At 39.8% G+C, this 25493-nt stretch overlaps 2 protein-coding genes across 2 annotated transcripts in view; one reads left to right on the top strand and one right to left on the bottom strand.

The window, feature by feature from the left end:
• LOC108681187 (nuclear receptor coactivator 2) overlaps positions 1–22300 on the bottom strand; it is a 54017-nt gene extending 31717 nt beyond the window's left edge. The window contains exons 1-3 of the mRNA XM_047881073.1: positions 21300–22300; positions 17321–17500; positions 14880–15036 (exon numbers count right to left, since the gene is read on the bottom strand). Of these exons, the coding sequence (XP_047737029.1) occupies positions 14880–15036; positions 17321–17500; positions 21300–22300 (1338 nt within the window). The remainder of the gene's footprint in view (positions 1–14879; positions 15037–17320; positions 17501–21299) is intronic.
• A 2250-nt stretch (positions 22301–24550) lies between these two features.
• Positions 24551–25289, top strand: LOC108681186 (predicted GPI-anchored protein 54). The gene is made up of 2 exons (XM_018170190.1): positions 24551–25110; positions 25247–25289. The coding sequence occupies exons 1-2, from the start codon at positions 24551–24553 to the stop codon at positions 25287–25289; spliced, it is 603 nt and encodes a 200-aa protein (XP_018025679.1).
• Positions 25290–25493: the final 204 nt, after the last annotated feature.

Genomic DNA, 25493 nt, shown 5'->3' with positions numbered 1-25493 from the left:
ATTTCAAATTTGATATACATTTCAAACTGAGCGCAAGGATGGAGCGATTAACAAATAATATATACTTCTCGACACATCAGTTATCAGTACGATTATAAGAGCAGGATTTATGGTCTCAGATGAAGATGGCACATACGCAAATTGTTCTTAGCGCTCTGCACGATGTCAGTCATAGATTCAAGTCGACGTCTCGACGACTGTTTGCACAAGCAAAAGGAGATATTTCAGTCAAGCAAGCTCAAATTATATGAAAATCGATTAATTGGTTCAATAAGTTACAAATAACGAACGCCTTCCGACTTCCTCAACTAATCATAGTAGTACTAGCACCTAATTTCATACCATATTCGTTCATGGAATACGCGTGCAAACTAGGGAAATTAAATAACGGGCCCTCGAAAATAAAATTCATTTTCATTCATCAAGCCTGTTACTTATCAGAAAGACCAATGACAAATTCACTCTGTGTGCGTAATCTAAAGTAGAATGTTTGCAAGAACCAAACCCTCTCTTTGACAGAAAATCGCCCCTTGAGCGGAGTATCAAAGAACCACCAAAGAACACAACGTGTCGTTTGTCACTGAGCACATTCGACGTTTCATAATAAACCCATTTCTGTACCTATTGTCTAATGCCTCAATAAATCTTCCTCGTTAAATGAAAAAACTACGGAGCATTCCATTGTTAATGGATCAGAAAAAAATATAAATTTTTCCGTAGATTATCTTTGGTCAAAATATATGAAAGTACAATTGTGCCTATTCAGCCTGTTACTGATGCAAAAATTTCTTTACTTTTAGCTCGTAAGGAGGTGAAAAAGTTTTATTGAAATTTGGTCTATACATTAAGCACCAAACCTGCAGAGATGTCACAAAGTTTCAGTCTCTGCTATTTTTCGAAATGAAGTTATAAGTTATCGATATTTAAATATGGATTAAGTATGGTATGGAACTACTCAGTCTCACAAGGGTTAATAATAGAAAGCTAGAATGGACCAAACATTACAATTAACTATAATAGTAAAGGCGAAACACTTCTTAAAATCACCTCGCGAGATAGCCCATCTAAGCAGCTCTTAGATTAGAGATGCCGGTGAACGCTCACTGCCTTGATAACGCAGTCGCAAATAGGCAACTACCAATATTAAATAAATCACATAATAGAGAATTGTGTACATTATAGCACAAAAACTCAATTAACCAAACAATTAGAAATAAATCAATAGATAACTGCTACTTTTATTTGGTGTCGAAAGGTGGACCTTCTTTTACATTTACTTTATCTTACACTACATCCGTCAAACCTGCCGGATGTTGCGTAATTACAGAACTCGTAGACACCAATCACATCTAATCAATGAGTTACAAACCTTGTTAAACATTCGAAGCTACGAGCAAATGACTATGAGCCTTTGGGGGGCAAACTTGAACTAATTGGCTACGTCAACGGATTTTCCATTCACTATACTCTGAAACAATAAGAACGTTGGTAAGTCAAAAGCCTGGCACATGCATAAGCAGATAAAGCACTCACGGCCGCAATAAAAGTAATTAATAAAATTTTGTTATGCATGTAGAAAGGTAGGGAAACATGATCTACAAACACTTCCAATAACAACACTTGGGAACAAAGAGAGCACTTCCAAAGTACCCTGGAATGTACTATAAATTGGAAACTCGGTGCAAATTTAATTAGACATGCTAGTTTGGTAACGGTTTCAGAGCGGTGTAATAAAAAGATATTTCAAGATAAAATTATAGCCATGCAAGTTGATTGACGGTGTCAAATGTAAATCAAGTCTCTTGTTAGGGTACCTATAACCACTGTCCTGGCATGATCCAAGATAAGAACACACCAACGACGCTGCTGACAAATATTTCCACTTAACTAACAGAACTGCTTTAGTATTGTGGTCAAAAATTGATGGACAAATAACAAGACAGAAAATGTGCATAGGTTTGAAGAATGTGTAGAATATTATAATATCAAATTGATGCGTTCATTCAAATCATTCCATCATTTTCTTTTAAATTATGCACACATTAAAAGCCAAAACTTCAGTGCCAAATAGGTTGTTTAAAAGTGCAATCATTTGACAAGTAACACAGGATGATCACGTCATGTCTCGAATAACACACACGTACGCTCACTCGTGGCCAAGGTCAAATGACAACTGATGAGAAGGCAGAGCGAGAGAGGCAATCAGTGAGTAGTTCAGGTTTGAGTTATATACACATCATCAGAAAGATATTGGCCGTGCGTTCTATGCCACCACCGTTGGCCGTCACTAATTTCTAACCACAGACCGCACAATAAAACCTCTAGCTTCTTCACTGTATTCCTCAACACCACACCCGCTCGTCCTATACAATTGAAAAATAACTTATGTAGTGCGCTTTGACCAATTTATATATGAAGATAACGATTTAATATATAACAAGGATCAAGATACTTTCGTCCAGGCAAGCATCAAGAAAGAAAACGAGAGTCCGAAAAAACGAGTATTAACGAGTATTAAAAAATATTTTAATATCCGAAAAAAGTTTGAATTCTCCATGGCTTAAGCTCATATTAGAAAATTTTGATGCGAAAGATTATGATTCACTTCAGTCACGTACCACGCTACTCATACGTTCACACATCGCGGATACAACTTCTCGTAGCCTGTATGCGGACGCTCTATAATATTAGTCATGTTATATATAATTATTATTCATGATTCTCCAATAGAAAAAGCCTATCACTACAAAATGTATGCATTCTTCTACTTTTCTCATTTTGGTCCTATCACACTTTATTGATGTACGTAACATGTTCAAGGAATATCAAATAAACATTTAACTACGGCATATACTGAAAATTTGAACAATTCGCCATGCAGAGTAAATAGAAAAACATCACCATGTTCATTGATGACAGGCTTAAATTGAGAAACAAATCTCACAGTCCGGATATAACTTTGAACCACAATTATAACCTGTTAACGAGCATCGCATTGGCGAATTACTATAAGCCTCGTCGAGCCTATTGCATCCCTCATGCAGCTACACATATGAAGTTGTCACACTTCCTGTTCCACGCAATCAATGCCAACACTAACAGGCACACTAGTGCGATCTACCGTAAAATACGCAAGTCTAAAGCCAGGGATTTGTCGGCGCTGAGTTGCATCAATAGGCGGCATAACGAGCAACGCTCGGCCACCAAGCTTCATTCAAGTATACATACAACGAAAGCTGGTATCAAAGTCAGATCGTATTCGCGATGCGACATTAAATCAATGGTTCAGAAATCAAGGCTTAACTAGCTATCTTTAATTGTAATTATTAATAACAGGATAGTAATGGCAGATAGCTGTCCAATGATACAGTGGTTTTGTGCTTAAAAAATTGTTATATAATTAGCTGACGCAAAAGTCACCATCTTGATAGATTTTGTCCCCTGCATGATTGTTTGAGTATAATTAATATCCCAAATTAAAAAAATAAAGAACATATTACAATCGTATTAAAGACGCCTGTTGCATTTAAAATGAACTATTTTGCTTACGAGCATTTCATAACTTATACGGGAGCAAATTACGTTCAATTATATATTACGTTCACCATTTAATTGATATACTATTTGCTACAAAAAATATCAATAATTTAATCAATACCAGTATCAAAAGCTTCATGTCTTCTAGCTTCATGAGGAAACAGATATTTCAATTTTTAGATGGAATCAAAGAATCAAGTGAGACAATACTTTTATTATTAACACTGACTCAACTATTGGCAGTCGCTTCGAGGTCTCAAGTTTCAAATAGGATAAAGGACACATCAAGCACCAACGCGGGCGGGTGCTCAAAAAAAATTAAGCCATTTTTTTTACAATCTACATGAACATCTCAAGTCGAAAAAGGCATTTAAGGAATTTTATTTTGCACCGGCTCAATTTTTTAGGTTTTTAAGTACCATTATACAGCAACGCAGATACTGAAAAAATGGGCTATTTTATGAGCTACATAAGACAGTAATTACAGCTCAGAATATAACCAGTCTTAGTTCTTGGTGGTAGGAGCAGTACAAGTGCTGTGGAGTTTAGTGTTCAAATAAGGAGTCTGGGCGCTGACACACAAAATGTGTTTGTTTAGTACTAAAAAAGCGGTATATGGCTTCTATTTGCACCTGATGACTTCAAAACAAGGTAGTAAAAATATGTTTTAAAGACATAATTCTGGCATTTTATCCTTCTCTAGTATTAATCTGCATTCTAATATGACTTATAGGTTTTTCTTGTTCTTGCATATTGTTTTGAATTGTATTTTATCCAGTGTCATATTGATTTTGCTGTTATATAGTATCTTCATTTTGAACGAAAGGCATAGATTTCTAAAAATTTTTATTTGAGGCAAGTTTAAAAAGATGTGATCAGTCCTATGGACTTTCTGTTCCATTATCATAACTATGTCGTTATGATTTGAATTACACAGCGCCTTTGCTGCCAGTGAAATATTTTAGCATATATGGGCAGTCACTTTATCATTTGTTTTCACGTCGTTTAAATTTTGTTTTGTGTTTGTGTACCCCTATATAAATAAAGAATGAAAATATTAACGAAAATTAAGAATGTTGTCGAAAATACAGCGGCTAGTTTACCCAGAATGACAATCTCGCAGGCAGTGAAAGCGTTTTGTCTTAAGGCATTTTATGTCGATATAATTAGCCAAGATCATGGCAATACGTGTTAGGTCGAGGAGCGACACCCATCTTCAAGCATTTAAATAGTAAATAGCACGTTCCCTTGACATTATAAGCATGAACAAGAGCAATCTTCAGGCATTTAAATAGTATTATAAATAAATTGCATGTTCCCTTGACATTATAAGCATAAACAAGAGCAATCTTCAGGCATTTAAATAGTATTATAAATAAATTGCATATTCCCTTGACATTATAAGCATGAACAAGAGCAAATCTCGCGCGCGCCAGACCATGCTCTGTCGTCAATATCAGTGTTTGTGCCTAGAGCGCTGCCGGCCTATACAGCCCTCTGCTCCACGAGGGCACCAGCGCCTTCCCTCTGGCGCCAGCCCTAGCGGCGCCCCCTAACCCTCGCTCTCACTTCCCGCATCTTGCTAGGCTTAAACTAACTCTCTTGCTCTCTCCATTGCTCTTCTTTCTCGAAATTTCCTCCTTCTCTCTTTCGCCGTTGCGGCAAACGCTCTTTTCACTGTTTAAATCGCTTTTTTCTTTATTTTTAGGTCTTTTTCACATTTTTAGTTGTTTTTATTTCAATGTATTGATTTCTTCTCTCTATCCCCTATTTCTCTATCTCTTTTTTTCTCTTTCAACAATTGTAGTCGGCAGCACTATTAAATTTCCCGTACATCATTCACAAAGAGAAGAAAGTTTTCCTTATCTTTCCCACCCTCTATTATCGCACTTAGATTCTTCTTCACCGACTCTTTACCGCTCTCATTCTCTTCATCTTTTCGACCGGAGCTCTCGAGTGCTGCTCTCTATCCTTCTAACTCCCACGCTGCAGTGGCGCTCTCAAGCTGCACTCGCTGAACCTAAGGTGCCTAAGACTCCGAAAGGAGATTTTTTACCGTCATTAATTCATTGCTCATTTGTAAACCGAGAATCCCTTCGAATAAAAGTAAGCTGAATATCTCTAAATATCCTTTGGTACCTCTAAATTTCACTTCCATTTACAATTACACACACGCACAAACAAAAACATTTCAGCATTTGACACCCTAACATTATCGAAATACGTTCAATCCGAATACACGCTCAAAACTAACCAAGCTCAATATGTTATCTTATGATTTCTAAATATGTATTAAGCTGTAGTAGTTTTCAAATCACACCAAGAGATTGACCCGATGCTGCTGCCCATTATGGCATCAGTTAAATAAACAAAACAAAGAACTGCATTCTTCAGAATAAATGCTGGTGTAAATAATAATAATAATAAATAAATACAAACGTAATAACTAACAGAACAGGTGTGGGCAGTACAGTAACTTCCATCATTTCCTCGACTGGAAATTACACGAGAGTTTCATCCTACGCTACAGCTCTTCAAACTTGTCCTTCGGATTCCATTGCCGTTTAGCCGCTGCTCTTTTCAGGATTTAAACTCTCTTTCGTCTCTGGAAACTCAAGGCTAATTCAAGTTTCCATGTTGGTAGCTTTAGTAAAGTAAAAGATAATGTTCGCATTCTACCCAGTAAAACGATTACAATTAGCGTGAATGACGCGAGTATTTTCATCATTATTAGTTTAATTTATGGTATGAGGAATTTCCAGTGATAGCTCGATTCATAATCAGATAAATTGTGTTAATGATAATGATTCTACATCACAAAGTCGGGCGTTGAGGCTTCTTAGCTGAGATGACTAATGCGAAAGAAATAAATATGATAAAAAAACCAACGAAAGCATCACCTTGCCAAGTAATTTAGAACTCAGTTTTTTTAATAATTTCATAATACTAAGATCTTAACAGCTATTTACTTTTGTTGCTTCGTCTACACAAAAAATATAATTCCATAAGTAATTTGCACAAAGCATATCTAATAATCTAGTAAAACTACATATTCACAATAGGCTTCATTTTAAAAGTCTTCAGAACAATCCGCATGTATTTTCATGAAGACAATTCAATCCTTTCCAGAATAACGCATGAGAAATTACAAGGAAAGCTACCCTTTATACGTCGATTTCAAATTCAAATGATCAGCGTACAATTTGAAGCAAAATAAAAATTTCACACGGTTTTATCAGCAATTTTCAGTTTAAATTCGTGCAAGAGATTTAATAACTGCACAGAGACCTAATAAATGCGCAGAGACCTAAGATATACAGAGACCTAATAAATGCAGAGACCTAATTCATGCAAGAGACCTAATAAATTCAGAGGTAACATCGCATGTTTCTGCTGCTTGTACTCCACGAACTCGAGTAACAACACAAAAATGTAGGGGCATCTTTAAGCGTCGTTGCCAAGCACGACGCGACTGCAGCATCGAGCGTCAAGTCAAGGCTGCGCGGGGCGTCCAGGCTTATGCGGTTACTTTTTACGTGTTGAACAGCGGCGGCAATAAGGTGATCATTTCTCGAGAGCAACCTGTTGAGAAAGAGGGAGAGGGGGCCGCCAAAAAGAAGACAGGGAAGTGAAGAGGGGTGGAAGGCAGACGAGAGCAGTGGGGGAAAAAAGACACATGAAGAAAAGTAATGGAGAGCGAAAGGCAAAAAAACTGAGCGAGGGAGGAGGAAGGCGAGTGCGGGGATAAGAACAAAGATCGAAGACGAAGAGAGGAAAGCGAGGGACAAGAAATGAGATCGAGTGGTAAGAAAGGAAAGTGAGAAATAAGAAATGAGATCGAGTGGTAAGAAAGGAAAGCGAGAGACAAGAAAGGAAATCAAGCGGTAAGAAATGAAAGTGAGAAATAAGAAAGGAAATCAAGTGGTAAAAAAGGAAAGTGAGAGACAAGAAAGGAAATCAAGTGGTAAGAAAGGAAAGCGAGAGACAAGAAAGGAAATCAAGTGGTAAGAAAGGAAAGCAAGAGACAAGAAAGGAAAGCGAAAGACAAGAAATGAGATCGAGTGGTAAGAAAAGAAAGTGAGGGATTGGGAAAGAGATCGAGAGTTAATAAAGGAAATTAAGGGCTAAGAAAGTAGAGCGAAGGACGAGAAGGCCGTGAGACAAAGGGATAAAAAAGAAAAGCGAATGATCAGAAAGGGAAGCCGAGATAAAGAAAGGAATGCAACAAAGTGAGAAAAAGAGCAAGAAGAAAAAAGAGCAACATATTACACACAGAGCTGTTGAATTCGAGGATAGATTGGAAAGCGGGCAGGAAAAGAAAGTTTATAGGTTATGGTCTAAGCTAAAGTCTCTAGGACTAAGTGCAAATGTAGTGTTGTATCATGGATAAGAGGTAATTGAGATGCACATGAGCTAAGTAGGAAAAAGGCAACGAATAAGGAAAAGAGATATAGAACAAAGATCTGAGGCAGAAGAACATATCAGGCATAATGATTTAAACTTGCATACGGCAAAAGTGAGGAAGCGACACGGTGAGCGTGAAATCAGTAAATAATGAACGAACTAAACTGAAAAAAAACAGAGCTGATTACCATTGTCGTTTATCGTAATTTTGACAATCATTTAGAATATATCCATTACCTTAATAAAGGAGCGGATAGAAGAGGAATAACAATGAACTTGAGGGAACATAGCAAACAGGGAGGTGCAGCCATAGATATAGATTGATAAAAAATGAAACACCGATGAAAAGTGAATAAGAGCAATAAAGGAGGAATGCACCAGTGACGAGAAAGAAGTAAAAAGGATTTGTGGATGGACTTGGATGCCCGAAAAAGAGTGAGAAAGGAAAGGTGTCCTTGAAAAAAATAAGAGAAAGCAAGATCCTGCAGGAAAAGAGAAGTGATGGTGGGTTGCACCGAAGAAAAGAGAGGAGGTGGCATGACCTCGAAAAGTTAGGGGATGAGGTGGAATGTAGCAGAGACGCAAAATGTTGAGTAAAATTAGATAAATACGAATAGTGAGAAGCACTTGAAAAGAGTGGTAGGTTGTGAACAAAGCCAGGAGAGAGGAAGAAGATGGTTGGATACACAAGACGATGATGGGGAGGACTTGGGATAGTCTACACTCTACAAAAAAAAAAATAATAATAAAACAAAAATTTAACTCATTACTCACAACAGTGAGTGACAGAGAGCACATTTTCTGGTCGACGAAAACGTGAAGTCACGGACGGACAGACAGACAGACGGACGGACGGACGGACGGACGGACGGACGGACGGACGGACATGACGAGCACAATAGCGCCTTTTTTCCATAAATGAGAAAATGCGCTAAAAAGAGAAAGAATCGAGACGCTCCAGAGAAATTAGGGGGCGGGGGCATGCTTCTAGAGGGCAGGGGAGCGGGGCTATCCAGTAAACCCTCTTTCTCGCTCAAGGCCGCGCGCGTCCACGGTAAAAGCTGGGCGCCTCCTAGCTGCCACCCCACAGCCGCTACACGCCCGACAACGAGCCTAGTGTTATTCCTACCAGCGTGGTGAATATGTGATCGGTGATGTGGCCTCTGCAGCGCCAACAGCCGCTACATGACCGTCAACGAGCCTTGTGCTATTCCTACCAGCGTGGTGAATATGTGATCGGTGATGTGGCCTCTGCAGCGCCCACAGCCGCTACATGCCCGTCAATATATGTGGTCGGTGATGCGGCGTCTGCAGCGCCCACAGCCGCTACATGACCGTCAACGAGCCTTGTGCTATTCCTACCAGCGTGGTGAATATGTGATCGGAGATGCGGCCTCTGCAGCGCCCACAGCCGCTACATGCCCGTCAAATAGCCTTGTGCTATTCCTACCTGCCTGGCGAATATGTGGTCGGTGATGCGGCGTCTGCAGCGTAAGGACATTCTTACCGGCCTGATGAATATGCCTCAAACTGCATACCATGCCAAAGACTGCATACCGTTATCAATAATCATGGTGATCAGCCACAGTTTTTCACAGGTGGTGTGCGATTTATGAAAGCCAGCAGGCTGTAAGGAATTTCATTACAATGTGACTTGTTGCACAACTCCGAGATTCATACACCCACCAACACCCACTTCGATTAGGCTGCATTATTCATGTCATAACTGCACAAGTTTAAATAGACATTCGAAGCTCGTCTGCATTACCATGCTATTCCTGCCGTGCTCTTAAACGCGCTACACTGTAACGAAAGTCGTCAGTGTAGTTCATCGTTATGTTTATATAGCAAGAACGGTAATTAACATTTATTCCAATTTAAGCTTTAATTTACACAGACTGTGGGGCGACTAATTGATATATAATCAAGAGTTTCGATGAGACCTACATTCAAGGCCACGATAAATTCTTGAAAAATTCATAATGAGTTTGGCCGAGCTATACATCGATTGCCACAATATATTATGAGTAATTCACTAAGTTGGGCCGCGCTAGAGCCTTCATGAGATACAAAGCAACGGCAACTGCCTCACTTATATAGCCCACGCTCCCCCGTGGACGCAAAAATCACGTGCATCAGAACATGGACACCTACACACAGAAAAATTAATACGTCATATACATGGGTTGGACACAATGAAGAAAACAGCTGACATTTTGATATCGTAATTTTTGAACTGTTATAAACAATGAAAACGTGACACATTTTTATATTTTATTTTTGCTGCTAATTGACATTTTATCCTTTCACAGATATTTTTAGTAGATTTTTGTGAATATAACTTAACCTATAAATGGCAAACCTCTCTGACTTTCAAAGAGGCAAAATTGTTGGTGCCCGTATGGCAGGTGCTAGTGTGACAGAAATTTCCCGAATGCTTGACGTTTCTAGAGGTACTGTCTAAAAGTAATACCTGCTTTTGAAAGAGAAGGAAAGACATCCTTAGTAAAGCACAGGTATGGCCGAAAGTCGAAGTTGTCTGAGAGTGACAGTCGGTACTTAAATCGAATTGTGATGGACAATCGAAAGACCACGGCTGTATAAATTACTGCAAAACTCGATGGACACCTACAAAACCCAATTTCCATGAAGACTGTCAACCGAGAGCTGCACAGATCTGGATTCTTTGGAAGAGCTGCAATTCGAAAACTTATTTCAAATACAAATGTTTCAAAGCGTGATGTAAAAACTTCCAGAATTGGTCCCTCGAGCAGTGGAAAAAATGTGATTTTTTCTAACGAATCATCGTTTATCTTATTTCCAACCTCTGGCCGAGTTTACATTTGTATAGACAGCCAAAAGAGCCATATTTAATCCCGACCGCCTCCTTCCAACCGTTACACTTGAACATGACGTGGTATGATATCTGGGGTGCTATTTCTTGGAAATCCGGCGGACCAATGATTTTTCTTTGTGGAAGAATCAACAGCCGTGACTATTTACGAATTTTAGAGGACCAAGTTCATCCAATGGTTCAAGCAATGTTTCCAGAGGAGAACGCCATCTTTCACGATGATATGTTCCGATGATCAGACCTGAATATTATCGATCATTTATGGTCGATTTTATAGATGCAAGTCAAAAGTCGATTCCCGTCACTATTGTCTTTAAAAAAGCTGGACTGAATTAATGGGTTAAAACCCTTTGGAAATATTCACAATTTTTATGAATCAATACCTCGGAGCATAGAGGCTGTAATTGCCGCAAAAGATGAACATAGACCATACTAAAATATATTTTGTGGATTCGTCTGTTGTTTACCCTTATTTAAAAATCTAACCCCTGTAGTCAATCTAGCAGAGCACTGATACGCCGTTTTGCCGGGTAATCAGTGCTTTTTGTCGTTAAAACAGGGTAAATATTACCCACTTACGGCAAAAAAGTGCATCGCTATCTAGACAATGACCCCGTTCATTCCTCTGAATACAGAGCACGCAATGCAAGCCTGTATGGAAAAGCCTTGTTATGGCTCAAAACCGGCGTGATTCGTCATTCATCAAACTAGGACAATTAGGGTGGCAGGAATGGGATCAGAATAGAGGAATGTCAGGTTATACTCGCGCGAGTGTTTTTCAATGATGATACATTTAATGAAACGATTGTTTATGAACAGGTGCATGAACATCATGTACCAGCATATGAAACGCCAATATCAATTTGAACAAATTTGATGGTCACAGGCTCGTTGATTGACCTGCAAAACTAGCCCCAGGTTAATAGTATACTACTAACTACTACTCCTACTACTACTAACCTAACTAAAAATCTATGAGCATTCACCAGGTAATCTGTATGTTCATGGCAAAGATGACTAAAATATCGCCCGAGTGTTGATTGCATAACAATAAATGAAGCCATATTGCAAAATATATTCATACATAAGGCAGTTAAGCAACACCGGTTAAATTATATCTACTCGTGGCATAGCAAATCGCTTATCATTAGCATACTTAGTATTTGTTTCGGACGTAGCAGTTCCAGGCCACGATTGATCGCGGTCTCTGATTGCCGGCATAGCCGATCGCTGAGATATGAATACGTTGCCGGGACCGTATTCGTCTATAGCTATTACCCAGTGAAAATTTACAGACGCGTCAGCTTCTAGCTGATTTGGATTAGCAGAAACTGGGGCGACTCTAAATTTTGTTAGGGTATATGCATGTATATACTGCGAGATACTTTCAGCGAGCGGTGGGGAGAAGGGAGAGTTTGCGGCACTCAAGCAACTTGAAGCGCTCTGGGGGGCATTGGTATTCTTTGATCAAAACTTGCGTGATCTCGAACGATTGTGAATGCCGCCGTCATGAAAGCTGTTCATTGATTTTTACACCGACATTGCTACAGTATCAGCACGTGGAGCATTTTGTTGTAAGAACGGAAGAACGATGAAAATCAGTAGATCAATACGTCTCATTTTACTGCAATATTATCTTTTATTTAAACAGCATTATCTTTTGTAATGGATAGAAGAAACTCCTATCATTGTAACCAGAACAAAAACGTCCTTCGTTGTAGTATATAAGAACAAAAGGAAAATTATTGACAAATTATTCTAAACATAGATAGCAACACTGCACCCCCAACAGACATGAGCACCAAACAGCAGCTCGCTAAGTCGTTCTCACGGCGCCTCCAACAGACATGAGCACCAAACAGCAGCTCGCTAAGTCGTTCTCCACCAAAGGCGGAACGTACGAAACAAATACCACCAAAGGCGGAACGTACGAAACAATCGAGGGACTTCTTTACACCTAAACCGAAAAAACATACTACACTGAGCAAATGGCTGTTCTCGAGGTCAAATTTTTATTGATGGAAACCACCGATCAACGGCGGTTACGATCAATTAGAAAGCGTTTTCAGAATGAGTGTTCAACCGTGTACATAACATAAACAATGACAGAATTTGGCAACAAACATCGATAATGTTCCATATAATTTTTTTAACGTCTCCCTACGAACATATAATGCACTCTTTCTTCTGATGAACGATACGGTATTTTAACAAAAGAGGTAATAATATCGTGGTTTAGAGCGCACCCCGAGCCATGTGTGTACATCTTCCAGTCCGCTACCAACTGCCATTCGTATGTCGCGCAACTAAGCGCAGGATCCACGAGAAAAATCTTTATTTTTTCAGCTAAAATGATACCCGACTACGTTTTCATTTCAAGGATTCGCTAGCACAAACGAGTTTACATCGAGGTAAAATTAATCAGATCTTACTGACATTTTAGCTAAAATATATATACCTATATAATTATGGGCCACACCAAATTTGTTGAACCTTGCTTTGTACAGGCCCCAAATACGTTATAAGATACCCGTCGTATAAGATCTAAGAATGAGTGGCAAATAGTGAGCATACGAATAATAAATACAGAAAAACAAGTAACGATTAGTATCGTGGACGCAGCTAGCTATTGCACAGCTCCAATTACGCCAATGGAGAAAAGTCGCTACAAAACCAACAAATAATGATCGAAACATACGGGCAGTCGCAAAATTCAGGAATGCTTGTGGGTGATGTGAACGGTTAAAAAGTGGTCGAAAATCTGATGGGAGGTGAAAGAGTGCACCACATCCGAGGGTTAACGACCCCACGCTGAGCGAGGGGCAATATAAGAATATATTTCCATAGGATATTAGAATTTTGTTTATTTCAGAGAGCCAGGTTCAGTAACCTGTGTACAACATAAGGAAGACAATTACTTAGCTAATGAAAGACTCGGTTCGTCGGTAAAATATTGACTTATAAATGGTGCTTATGATAATACCAAAGCACGGAGATGAGAAAACATGCAGGTGACATCAATATAGAAATAAAGAATTCAACGGCTTGTCATCACTTTGCCCAAATGATGGCACGAGGAACTCAGCGCCCTCATTTGTTTCATCACATCAGCAGGAGGACTTTAAAGGAGATCGGTGATCTTTAGAACGGTCGGAGGAAACATGAAGCGAATAATCAATATGTATATGATGAGGGTTGAATGTCCTGTTTCCAGCTACACCGACGAATGATAAAATTTTTTGGAGGCTGTAGCACCGATTGGAATAAGAATGAGCGTCAATTTAGGAAGAAATTCAACGCGTATTTCACACGGCGTTTTGGTGCCAGATTGCATACCTACAAAAGTTGAATAATTAACATTCTTCTTAACACCATGACGGCATGTGACGTTTATACTATCAGACGCTTACCAAGGGTTAAACTTGCTGATAAATTAACCACCTATTTGAACCCAATTATTCCCAACTTTTATGACCCAAAGTGCACACAAATTCACAGAAATAAAGTTAAACAAATGGGCTGTCGATATTTTCGACCTATAATGCATCAGATGACAAGGAAACAACCGACCTTTTAGACCCAATTGTTTCCCACTATAGTATGACTCAAAGTGCACACAAATTCATAGAAATAAAGTTAAACAAATGGGCTGTCGATATTTTCGACCTATAATGAATCTGGTGACAAGGAAACAACCGACCTTTTTGACCCAATTGTTCCCAACTTGTATGACTCAAAGTGAACACAAATTCACAGAAATAAAGTCGACCAAATGGGCCCTCAATATATTCGGCCTAAAATGCATCTGGTAACAAGGAAACAACCGACCTTTTTGACACAATTGTTCCCCACTAGTATGACCCAAAGTGCACACAAATTCACATAAATAAAGTTAAACAAATGGGCCGTCAATATATTTGGCCTATAATGCATCTGGTGACATGGAAATAACCGACCTTTCTGACCCAATGGTTCCTAACTTGTATGACTCAAAGTGCCCACAAATTCACATAAATAAAGTTAAACAAATGAGCTGTCGATATTTTTGGCCTACAATGCATCTGGTGACAAGGAAATAACCGACCTTTTTGACAGTATGATGAAGGATGGCGCACTTGTCGGGTTTGACCGACAGAGCGGTCATATCGGGCGCTAGGACGCTGCTCTGAAGGATGTCCGCTAGTTCCTCAATGTATAAATTCTCTTGCTCCCGTCGCCGCCTCTCGTTCAGGGACTTGCTCCTGGAAACACAAACAATAATAATGATTATTGAATGAATGAATGATTAACATGGATTTGACCTGCAATAAAACTGTGCAAGATTCGATCATCATAGTAGTCGCTGCATGCATGTTATGTAGGGCGGTACGAGAGAAACAGAATTGTTTTGCACAAAAGGGAGAATGGAAAATGAAAATGAGAGCTTAACACTATTGACTCCGATTGCTTCATCTTGTACTATTATTTCATTTTTTGTACTGTTCTTAAACAGGATTGCCAGACGGTCATTTTTTCCGGACAATTTCCGTGATTTAGTTTTTCACAATTGCGTTGGCCGGCTAAAATTTATGATAGGGGTGCTTCCTAATTAAAGTTTAAATACTGCAAAAAGAAAATAAATGGAATTATTATAGCGGAACCTACAAATATAGTATATATTGAGTTATCGGCCTTTTTTGGCCTTTTTTGTTCCCGGATATGGCTGATTTTAGGCAACCTGAATTATGTACCACTACGTCCTGGAGAAATACATTTCGTGGTACGCATATGTACCACTTCGGAGTAAACGTGTTAACATAGATATTGAGACACATGCGCACTCGGAATAATTGTCTCGAAATAAAGCGAAACGACTAGAAGAGATTTCAAGAGAAAAATAATGTGATATAGAAAAATAATCAGGAATATAAATCGGAACACAAGTTGTGTCCCGGATTTTAAAATTGGCTTCTAGGATATTATGAAACGTTACGAAATAGATATAAACGATACGAGACATACTATCATGGATAATAACTGTACAAACTATTCAATTTCTAGACGAGACAAAGTGACCCACTACACCGCCACCCACCGCCTCCCCCTCACCCCCCAACACCTCCACCGACGCTCCAGACACGCGGATTAATGATTAACGAGAAAAAACATTTGGTTATTATAAGGTAATTTAAACAAATTTGCATACATATGACATTTATTGTTGAAAAATATATCCATATATCTAAATGTTTTTAAAATGCTGGCAGGACTACTGGGAGGCAACCGCTTCTGCTCCTGAGCCGGAGCGGTTTAGCGCTTCTTATAGCAGAGAACCGCTCCGTAGATACAATTAAAATTGGAGAACTATAAGGGAAATCCACTTGAATGCGGGATGCAAGGCAGCATTGACAAATAATTGATGGCTATTCTGACGCTTCCTAAATGACGCAATACACTATCAAATACCAAGCGTTTCCGCCTTATGTAAATTTAAAAGAAAGGCAATAAGGGGTGAAAAAAAGCGGTGAAATGCTGCTCGCAATGAGAACGGCTGGACAGAGCGACGCATCAGATATACGGCAGAGGTGCGGACGACTTTAATACAGTAGCCGGCCGATACGCAACAGGTGCCTTGTCCTAAGAGGGTGCAACAGGTGCAATGAGTGCGCTCACTCCATGCACTGGGTACGAGTAAAGCGCCATTAATGCGCACACTTTATCTTCTTGCCATGTAGCAAAAGCTATAATTGTGCGCATCCCATCCTCTCGCTAAGCAACAGGTTCATTAGGAGCAACTCGAACACTAGGAGCGCTAGGTTCTGTCTTAAGGTGCGCTTCATGCTACTGCTGCGCAATAGGTTCTGACGTTAGGTGCGCCTCATGCTACTGCTGCGCAACAGGTTCTGACGTTAGGTGCGCCTCATGCTACTGCTGCGCAACAGGTTCTGACGTTAGGTGCACCTCATGCTACTGCTGCGCAACAGGTTCTGACGTTAGGTGCACCTAATGCGTAATCAAAATTGCCATTGTCATATGAAGACAAATAATATAGTTCAAAACTTTATAGGCTTCAACATATCAACTTTGAGCGGAAATTGCTGGTCAATCAATTTGAAATTATTTTTACGTTAACGTCGCAACTTACAGACAAAATGTGCATACATAACATAATATTTGATGAGAGTAAATGTTATATTTATTTATTTGATGCGAGATACAATAAAAAAGCTGGAAGTGCCGCTACTCAGCTTAGAACTTGACATAAGTTAAGTTAACATGCAGTACTAGCTTGAAAGAGAACAGAACACAATTTTATGTTCGACTAACACATAACACACTAACACATAACACAACTCTAACACAAGTTATGTTAGAGTTGTATAAAAACTTACAGCTGGAAATGCCACTACTCAGCTTAATTAGAACTCAACATAAATTAAGTTAACATGCAGTAGCTTGACAGAGAACTGAACACAATTCAATGTTCGACTAACACATAACACAACTCTAACACAAGTTATGTTAGAGTTGTATAAAAAAACTTACAGCTGGAAATGTTGCTGCTGCTGCAGCTGCCTGGCAGTGTCTGGCGAGAGAGCACCTCCAGTCTTACGCCTCTTCTTGAGCTGTTGCTGCTGCTGCTGCTGTGGCTGCTGCTGTTGAGAGGTCGTTGAAGTGTTCATCATCGTCCATGACTTGTCACACTCGGTCTCTCTGAACAAACTCCTGCACGTAAACAAGAGAACAGCATCAGCATTGCTGGATACGTAAATTCTTATTGTCAAGTGAACAAACTCCTGCACGTAAACAAGATAACAGCAAGTCAAGTCAAGTCAGGATTCAAAAATGGAAAAAATTCGTTTAATAAGAAAGCGCGTTTACGATATTAAAAAAATATGAGCATTGCTGGATACTTAAATTCTTATTGTCCAGTCAGGCCGTCAAAAATGTAAGAAATTCGTTACATTAAAATGATCGTTTACGCTTTTAAAATAAATAATGGTATAACATATAGTCTCAGAATTATATTTCAAGACGGGGTTTACCGAATAAAAATGGAATAAAAGTTCCGACACATGATTTTAATTTAACTCTATCTTAATTCGCGCTATTTCTTCAACAAACTAAACGAAGAAATAAAAAACAACATAAATAAAAAATTCATAAATTTTGTAGTTTTAGCACGATTCGCGACTTCAACGCTGTGTCGTGGACTTATGACCGTCAACATTTAATGCCAGAGCCATTTTAGAGTCAACGTCCCGAGGTCAAAGCATTGATCGCCCATATTCAAAATTAACATTTATAAATGAAAAAGTTGAGGTTTTCCTTCTTCATTCAAACAGTGAATATTCAACCTGAAAGTCTCCGTTTGCGTCGTACGTTGTTGAATCGATGTACGGACGTCGCTAATTAACGCGATCCAGAGTTGATTGAGCACCCATGGTTCATCAAAATGCAGGACTTATAGGGTAGTACTCGAGTGATTTGGAAAAAAGTAAATAACTGATATAAATCAACCGTATTCTGGCGTTTCCTACGGGTAATGGCGCTTCATCCAAACAGTCTCTGAAGTGCATATACAGCCGTGACCACAGACTCGGAAAGCCATATGAAGGAGCGAGACATCACATCCATCATTGGTCTCTAAAATCAAAAGTTCACCAATACTCTAAAAGCAAAGAAAACACCAAGTAAATTCAACCGGTCTTCATTGAAAACGTTTCGAAGAAAATCTTCATTATCAGTTTAGACAATTCCTAGTTAGATACGTAATTATTTAAAATTTTTAGATAATTAAAGTACCTACTATAAACAAAGCCAGTCTTACTATAGCTGATAAACTACATCAAATCAACGACATTATCGCGATTTGTGCTCAACATCACATGTCCAGCGTCTTTCGCCGACATATAAATAATACTGGCAGGTTAGCTCAGATCGAGTTGCATGGGATTGATAATTCCTGCAATTCTGAAATCCTCTTATACCAAATACGTGATGTCTAGTTCCGGTAATAATAATAATAACAAAGCTTTTTTATTCTTATTAAATGTGAACCTCCTCAAACCAATATTTTTGCATAGAAGATATGACTCCCATTTTACTCAAGTTTCAAAACATCTAAAACTATTTACTCTCTTTCAAATAAATTATATGTACCAATAACGAAATTAAATTTCTTATTTTTATCCAATCTTTTCCTCCGCTTCCTCCAATCCCTTCCTTTCCTCCCACTAAAAATAAACTTCTCAGGTTCTGGCAATATACGATAAGCATCCTGGATACGCGCCCGTAGATCCCCTATTAATATCAGTGGCACCGTAGCAGGCTTCAAACGTCCACCACACCAACCTAGTCAAATATACTTGAGATTACAGACAAAAACTTTCGTAACCACCTACTGCAATACCACCCGGAAGAATTTCACACCCTTGCTGTGGTCAGATAAGTAGTTCTACAGCAGCCGTGTGGTATGAAACAAACTCCCGCAGCAGGTGCTGCAGGTAGCAGCAGCAGGTGCTGCATGTAGCAGCAGCAGCAGCAGGTGCTGCAGGTAGCAGCAGCAGGTGCAGCAGGTAGCCGCAGCTAACCCCCTGACCCACATGGCAGCGCTAGGAACTCAATAACCCAAACGCAGCCCAGGCTACGCACACTGATTGCCTTCCTCCTCCCTCAGCAGCATCGTTAGTTTGCGCTAGTGTTGCATTACCAGTGTAAGCGTTATGTTATTATACTACCAATGTTAGCGTTGCTTCATTGTATTGTTTCATGCTAGAATATTTATCCGTTTCAGGAAGCGTTGTGTTATTATATTTACAATGTTATCGTTGTGTTATTATATTTACAATGTTATCGTTGTGTTATTATATTTACAATGTTATCGTTGTGTTATTGTATTGTTTTATGCCACAATATTTCCACGTTTCAGGAAATGCGATGTTTCCCAGACTTTACAATCACAAGTCTCGAAACATGCAAATGCGATGCTCGTGTACATACTAATTACTTTTAAGGCGGCTAACAAAGAGTTGAGGGATCGAACGATATGATTGAAGACAAAACTTTTCGATGCTTCTGAAGACAATAGCACACTGGGTTGGGTGTACACAAAGCTTAGTAGCACAGAACTAAACACCAAGACTGTTAGCAAGGAATTTAAAAGCAAAGAGAGCGCAAAGCAAATTCACCATATCGATATAGTTCATGGCTTAGGGGGAGGTGATACCTCGTCATCATTCATTCATTCATTACTCACAGAACCAGCAAACGTTCCTTTCCTCAATGCATTCAACATGATATGCCGCTATACATCATGATCCAACTGGTTGGCTTTTAGTAGGCATAAAATAATTATATAATGCTCACTACAAGATACGAATATTTTCAAACCATTCCATCCTAAGCTCACAAAGCAATAGCATAAATGAAAATTATTAACATTTTATGCTACATACCAACCTCATATGCCTATGCTTGAAATTTAAAAGGTAGGATACATGACATTAGGAAACGGTGAATGAGAGCAGCAGTTATGTGGCGTAGTAGTTACTATAGTTAGATCCTTGATCGACTATTCAAGGATGAGTAGGAAACAAGTATAATTTAAATTTAGATTATTTAGATTGTTAAATTATGGTTAAAAAATTATTATAATTTGAAGCCGAATCAAAGTTAGTAGACGACGACTCTAAACTCTCTTACTCTAAAAACACACTAATTACTTAATTACACATTACGCTGTTCACGTTTATTTCGTTGCAGTGTTCAAGCATCTAATGTGAGCACACATTACGACGTGACAGCGCAATACAGAGTCTTGAGGAGTTGCAGCCACGAATGTTACGATGTTACAGCACAAACTGTGCTTGCACGTTACGATATTACACCACAAAATATACATAAATTGTTACGATGTTACAGCACGAAACTTTATAAAACGTCAAGGATTTGCAGCACAAATTACGGCGACGCCGCCCTGCAGAGTTACAAAACGTGTAGCATTTATGGGTTCCGCGATGGTATGTGGTTATGACACGTATAGCAAGACACTATACGACACATAGCTGCTAAGGAACGTTGCTGCCCATCACAGTTTCTTCGCCATCATCATTTCCATCACCAAACGCAACCATCGACATCAATACATAACAGTTAAACTCTTCGTCCTTACCAAGTCTACATCAACATCTCTTCAGTGATTCATGTAAATGAGATGTCTCAACGATTTTCCTAGCTCGACACCATTATGACCATCACTACCATAATATAAGTTCATCATATCGTACGTCCCCACCACCATTCTTTAAAACCATAACGTCGTAATAAAAATAAATTAATATCTAGTTAAATCCAAACGAATGGGTTAACATATGTCATAATAATTAAAATCTAATCAAGTTACAAAAAATAAGAACAATCAACCTATTACACGGCATCTAGAATGCGCATGATAAAAATTCAAAATAAAGACGATGAAATGTAAAATAAAAGACGATGATAAAGAATCAAATGACAGACTTACTCATCACTACCGACGAGCGCTTCAAACCAGCTGACTTCTTCCTTTATCTTAGCGTCGTCAGGCTGCAAGTTGGCGGAGGAAGAATCATCGCTGCAGATGTTGATTTCAACATACTTCGTAGCGGTCTGCTCGCATGCATCACTGCTGTTGCTTTCATCCAACTCGACGATTGCATCGTTGGTATTTGCACGAACACATCGTTCGTCTACAGATCTCGTACACTCGGGTTTCTTTTTGTCATCAAATTGTTTCACCTCGTACTGGTCTTCACACTCAATGTTCGCTTCAAAATGCCTGATAAACTCATCAATATCACTGCCAGAATTGATCGGTTCCAGGGAACAGGTTTTGTCGATTACTTTCTCATTACTCGCACCCGGAGTTGAACTGAGAGCGTAAGCGTTTTCTAGTTGTTGAGGTAGACTAGTAGGAGGAAGATCATCTTCCTCTTCGGAATAAAGTTTCATTATTTCACTCAAGGCCGAACTAAATTCCAGGACATCTTTGTCCTTTTCCTTACATGCCGCATGGTCGAGCTGTTTTAATGAGCTTACATCTTCAGTTTCAGCAGCCATGCCATATACAAAATTCATCGAGGTATCTTCTGCAACATTTAGAACGTGAGATTTAACCAAGAGTTTAGGGTCAGTCGACTCGTCCAAATCAATGAGGTCTTCTAGACAATTAGCAGGAAGACAGGGCTCAACCAGTGTCTCATTCTCAGGTTTCAGGTGAGAAGTTGAAGCTGTGAACCAATCACCTGAATTGCCGCTTGTGAATTCGCGTGTACCTCCACGATCTTGAACATTAGACGGCGAATTTTTCTGTCGAGCAATGGCGTTTTTACGAACGTATTCACTTTTAGAAACGTCGTACAGATGATATCCTCCAAGAGCCGCTTCCAAGATGTTGCGTCTGCCCGCACCACGGCTAGTCCCATAAGCGTTCGGATCCATGGGTGAGATAAGACCGAAGCGTGACGGACTCTCCTCAAAACGCATATAAGATGAATATCCAAGATCAGAAATAGCAGGATTAAGTGGCACACCGTTTGTCTGTCGGGGGAATCGAAACCCCTGTTTGTTCGATAGCATAGTCATCATAGGAGTCAGCGATAAAGGGTCTTACACGAGGGGCCGATGAGGGAGCTATGCATATAACACAGAATCGAATCGTTTAGGTCGGAAATATCTTGAGATTGCAGAGGAAAATCAGCCGTTGTTTTAAAGAAATGAAAACGCGTGCGTTGAACATGGCAGCAGAGGGCGACACGACAGAGTTAAAGCATCGAGCACTCCTACTACTAAACCACCAACACCTCCACACCACCGCGACACAATGTACACAATTGATGCTAGCAGCGATATTCTCTTATCAATGTCTTAATTGCTTTCCGGTGTTCTCAGGAAACTCAGGTATATATCTAGTACCAAAAGTAGAACAACGCTTGGAGGCAATTGCTTGGATCTGTAACGAAGACATAAAAGCAAATGATGAAGATGTGACTGTAATAAATGAGCGCACGTGGATCACAAAAAAACTTGTACGTCGTACACACGACAAATCCACACGAATGAAACGGCAACATCTGCGTTATAACTTAAACACTAAATTTTAAGCTCTCAAAGCTTTATTTATGCCCGATTCAAACCGATAATACCATTATAATGACGGAATATCATAGTATAGTTGCTTAAGTAAAGACGCACATAATATATATATACGGTACTATGCAAGTGAAGGACGTCGCCTTCATCTAATTCGAAATCCATACACAGTTTTATCTAATAACTTCATCAGCAACTGCAATTTGACTATCATCAATACGGTAGGTGTTTCCACATACTAACATACTGAACACATCAAAGTAATAACACTCACTACACCACGAACAAATATTCTTGCAAATTAATAGTTCAGAGCACTAATATTCTAGGCAGGCATTTGAACCATGCAAGTTTACAGCGATCAAAGGAATTATAAAGATGCAAAGCGAAATATTCGAACCGAGCGCGAGGTTCAATAAGCAACTGTAGAGTCGCTTTAGATTAGAATTACAGTGTTGACTTCGGAGGAGATATACGAGATCTGAAGTACCAAACTATTGGTTCTGTGTGTGAAAAGTGAACTATTCGAAGCGAGTGTGACCGTCTAAGTGAACTATTCGAAGCGAGTGTGAACGTCTAAGTGAACTATTCGAAGCCAGTGTGAACGTCTAAGTGAACTATTTGAAGCGAGTGTGAACGTCTAAGTGAACTATTCGAAGCGAGTGTGAACGTCTAAGTGAACTATTCGAAGCGAGTGTGAACGTCTAAGTGAACTATTTGAAGCGAGTGTGAACATCTAAGTGAACTATTCGAAGCGAGTGTGAGGTTCAATAAGCTGACGCTTCCTCATCGCATTGTGATACGCTGACAGGTGGGCGAGTCTCCATGGTGATAAGAACATGCACTTCTTTAATGACTAATAGTTTAAAATGCACACTCACGCGTCTTAACAATTCGACATTATTGCATTTAAAGTGACATTACAACGCATTTAGCGATAATGTAGCCAGTATTTCTTTCCGCAAGAAAGTGATATTTACAGCGATGCAATTAAATTAGATATAAGCGTATATTTTGAACACTTATCTTTCAATTTCGCTTGGTTAAGTGAGATTGTTCAAATATTAAATTGGAATGTTGGAAAGAAGAATATGTAATTAATACCGAGTGTCAAACATGTAAGTGTTTAATTTGTATAATTATTCAAAAGAATAACGAACGCAATGAGTAGCTATATTATATTGATGATTTAATCATTATAGTACATCTATAAAACACTATAAAGGCACCACAGTGGCTTCCCAGCTGGGTATGGTGCCAGAGTATATATACCGAGTATGTTGCACGAATATGTTGCTCGAGTATGATGCGTATGTTTAACGAGTATGTAGCAGGAGTATGTTTAAACGATAATGTTGCTCGAGTATGTTGCTGGAGTATGTTGCAAGAGTATGGTGCTCGAGTATGGTGCTGGAGTATGGTGCTCGAGTAAGGTGCGTATGTTGCACGAGTATGTAGCAGGAGTATGTTTAAACGATTATGTTGCACAAGTATGGTGCTCGAGTATGTTGCTCAGGTATGGTGCGTATGTTGACGAGTATGTAGCACGAATATGGTGCAGCAATGCACAGCAGTGGCCACGGTCGCAGGCTGGGCACGGCAGGGGCAGCTGCAGCTCACGACGCTAAGTGGGTCATGACCTGAATGCTGACCACCATCGTCACTGCTGCCGGCATCACCACCACGGCTCACTCCGTCACCACCATCGTCACTGCTGCCGGCATCACCACCACGGCTCACTCCGTCACCACCATCGTCACTGCTGCCGGCATCACCACCACGGCTCACTCCGTCACCACCATCGTCACTGCTGCCGGCATCACCACCACGGCTCACTCCGTCACCACCATCGTCACTGCTGCCGGCATCACCACCACGGCTCACTCCGTCACCACCATCGTCACTGCTGCCGGCATCACCACCACGGCTCACTCCGTCACCACCATCGTCACTGCTGCCGGCATCACCACCACGGCTCACTCCGTCACCACCATCGTCACTGCTGCCGGCATCACCACCACGGCTCACTCCGTCACCACCATCGTCACTGCTGCCGGCATCACCACCACGGCTCACTCCGTCACCACCATCGTCACTGCTGCCGGCATCACCACCACGGCTCACTCCGTCACCACCACCACCATCACCATCACCACCACCACCGACATTGAGCCTAACAAACATTTTAATACAAATGAGACTGCGTTAATCGACATGCTAATATACTTAACAATTACAACCACAAGCAAATGCAAGCAACTCATTTATTATCATCATGAAACCACTGCCCCAATTTATCGTTATTATAAGAATCTAGTAACTTTTATAATTACTTTACAGCGATGAAATAAACAATGGATCTATCAAAATCCCAACAGCGTAGGAATAGCACAAAAGAGCGTGGAAAGTTGAAGGTCGTACGGTTCGTACAAACAACGGAATATTCGCTTCACTTTCTGTGAGAGAGAAAGCTGTCCACGCTGAGCGTTCAGGTGAAGTGATTGCGTCGCGTGGCAATTGAGGTAACAATAGAAATAGAACACATACGATCATCACGAAAATTCTAATAGAAATAGAATAGATACGA

Source organism: Hyalella azteca, unplaced genomic scaffold, assembly GCF_000764305.2.
Source record: "Hyalella azteca isolate HAZT.00-mixed unplaced genomic scaffold, Hazt_2.0.2 contig6969, whole genome shotgun sequence".
Lineage (NCBI taxonomy): Eukaryota > Metazoa > Arthropoda > Malacostraca > Amphipoda > Hyalellidae > Hyalella > Hyalella azteca.
This window is presented reverse-complemented; position numbering and strand designations above follow the sequence as displayed.

What these genes read in the sequence shown, in the direction of transcription:
- LOC108681186 (XM_018170190.1), top strand. Translation starts at nt 24,551, where the DNA reads ATGCTGACCACCATCGTCACTGCTGCCGGCATCACCACCACGGCTCAC. An exon ending in TTTAATACAAATGAGACTGC is followed by an intron (nt 25,111 to 25,246) that starts GTTAATCGACAT and finishes ATTACTTTACAG; the next exon opens with CGATGAAATAAACAATGGAT.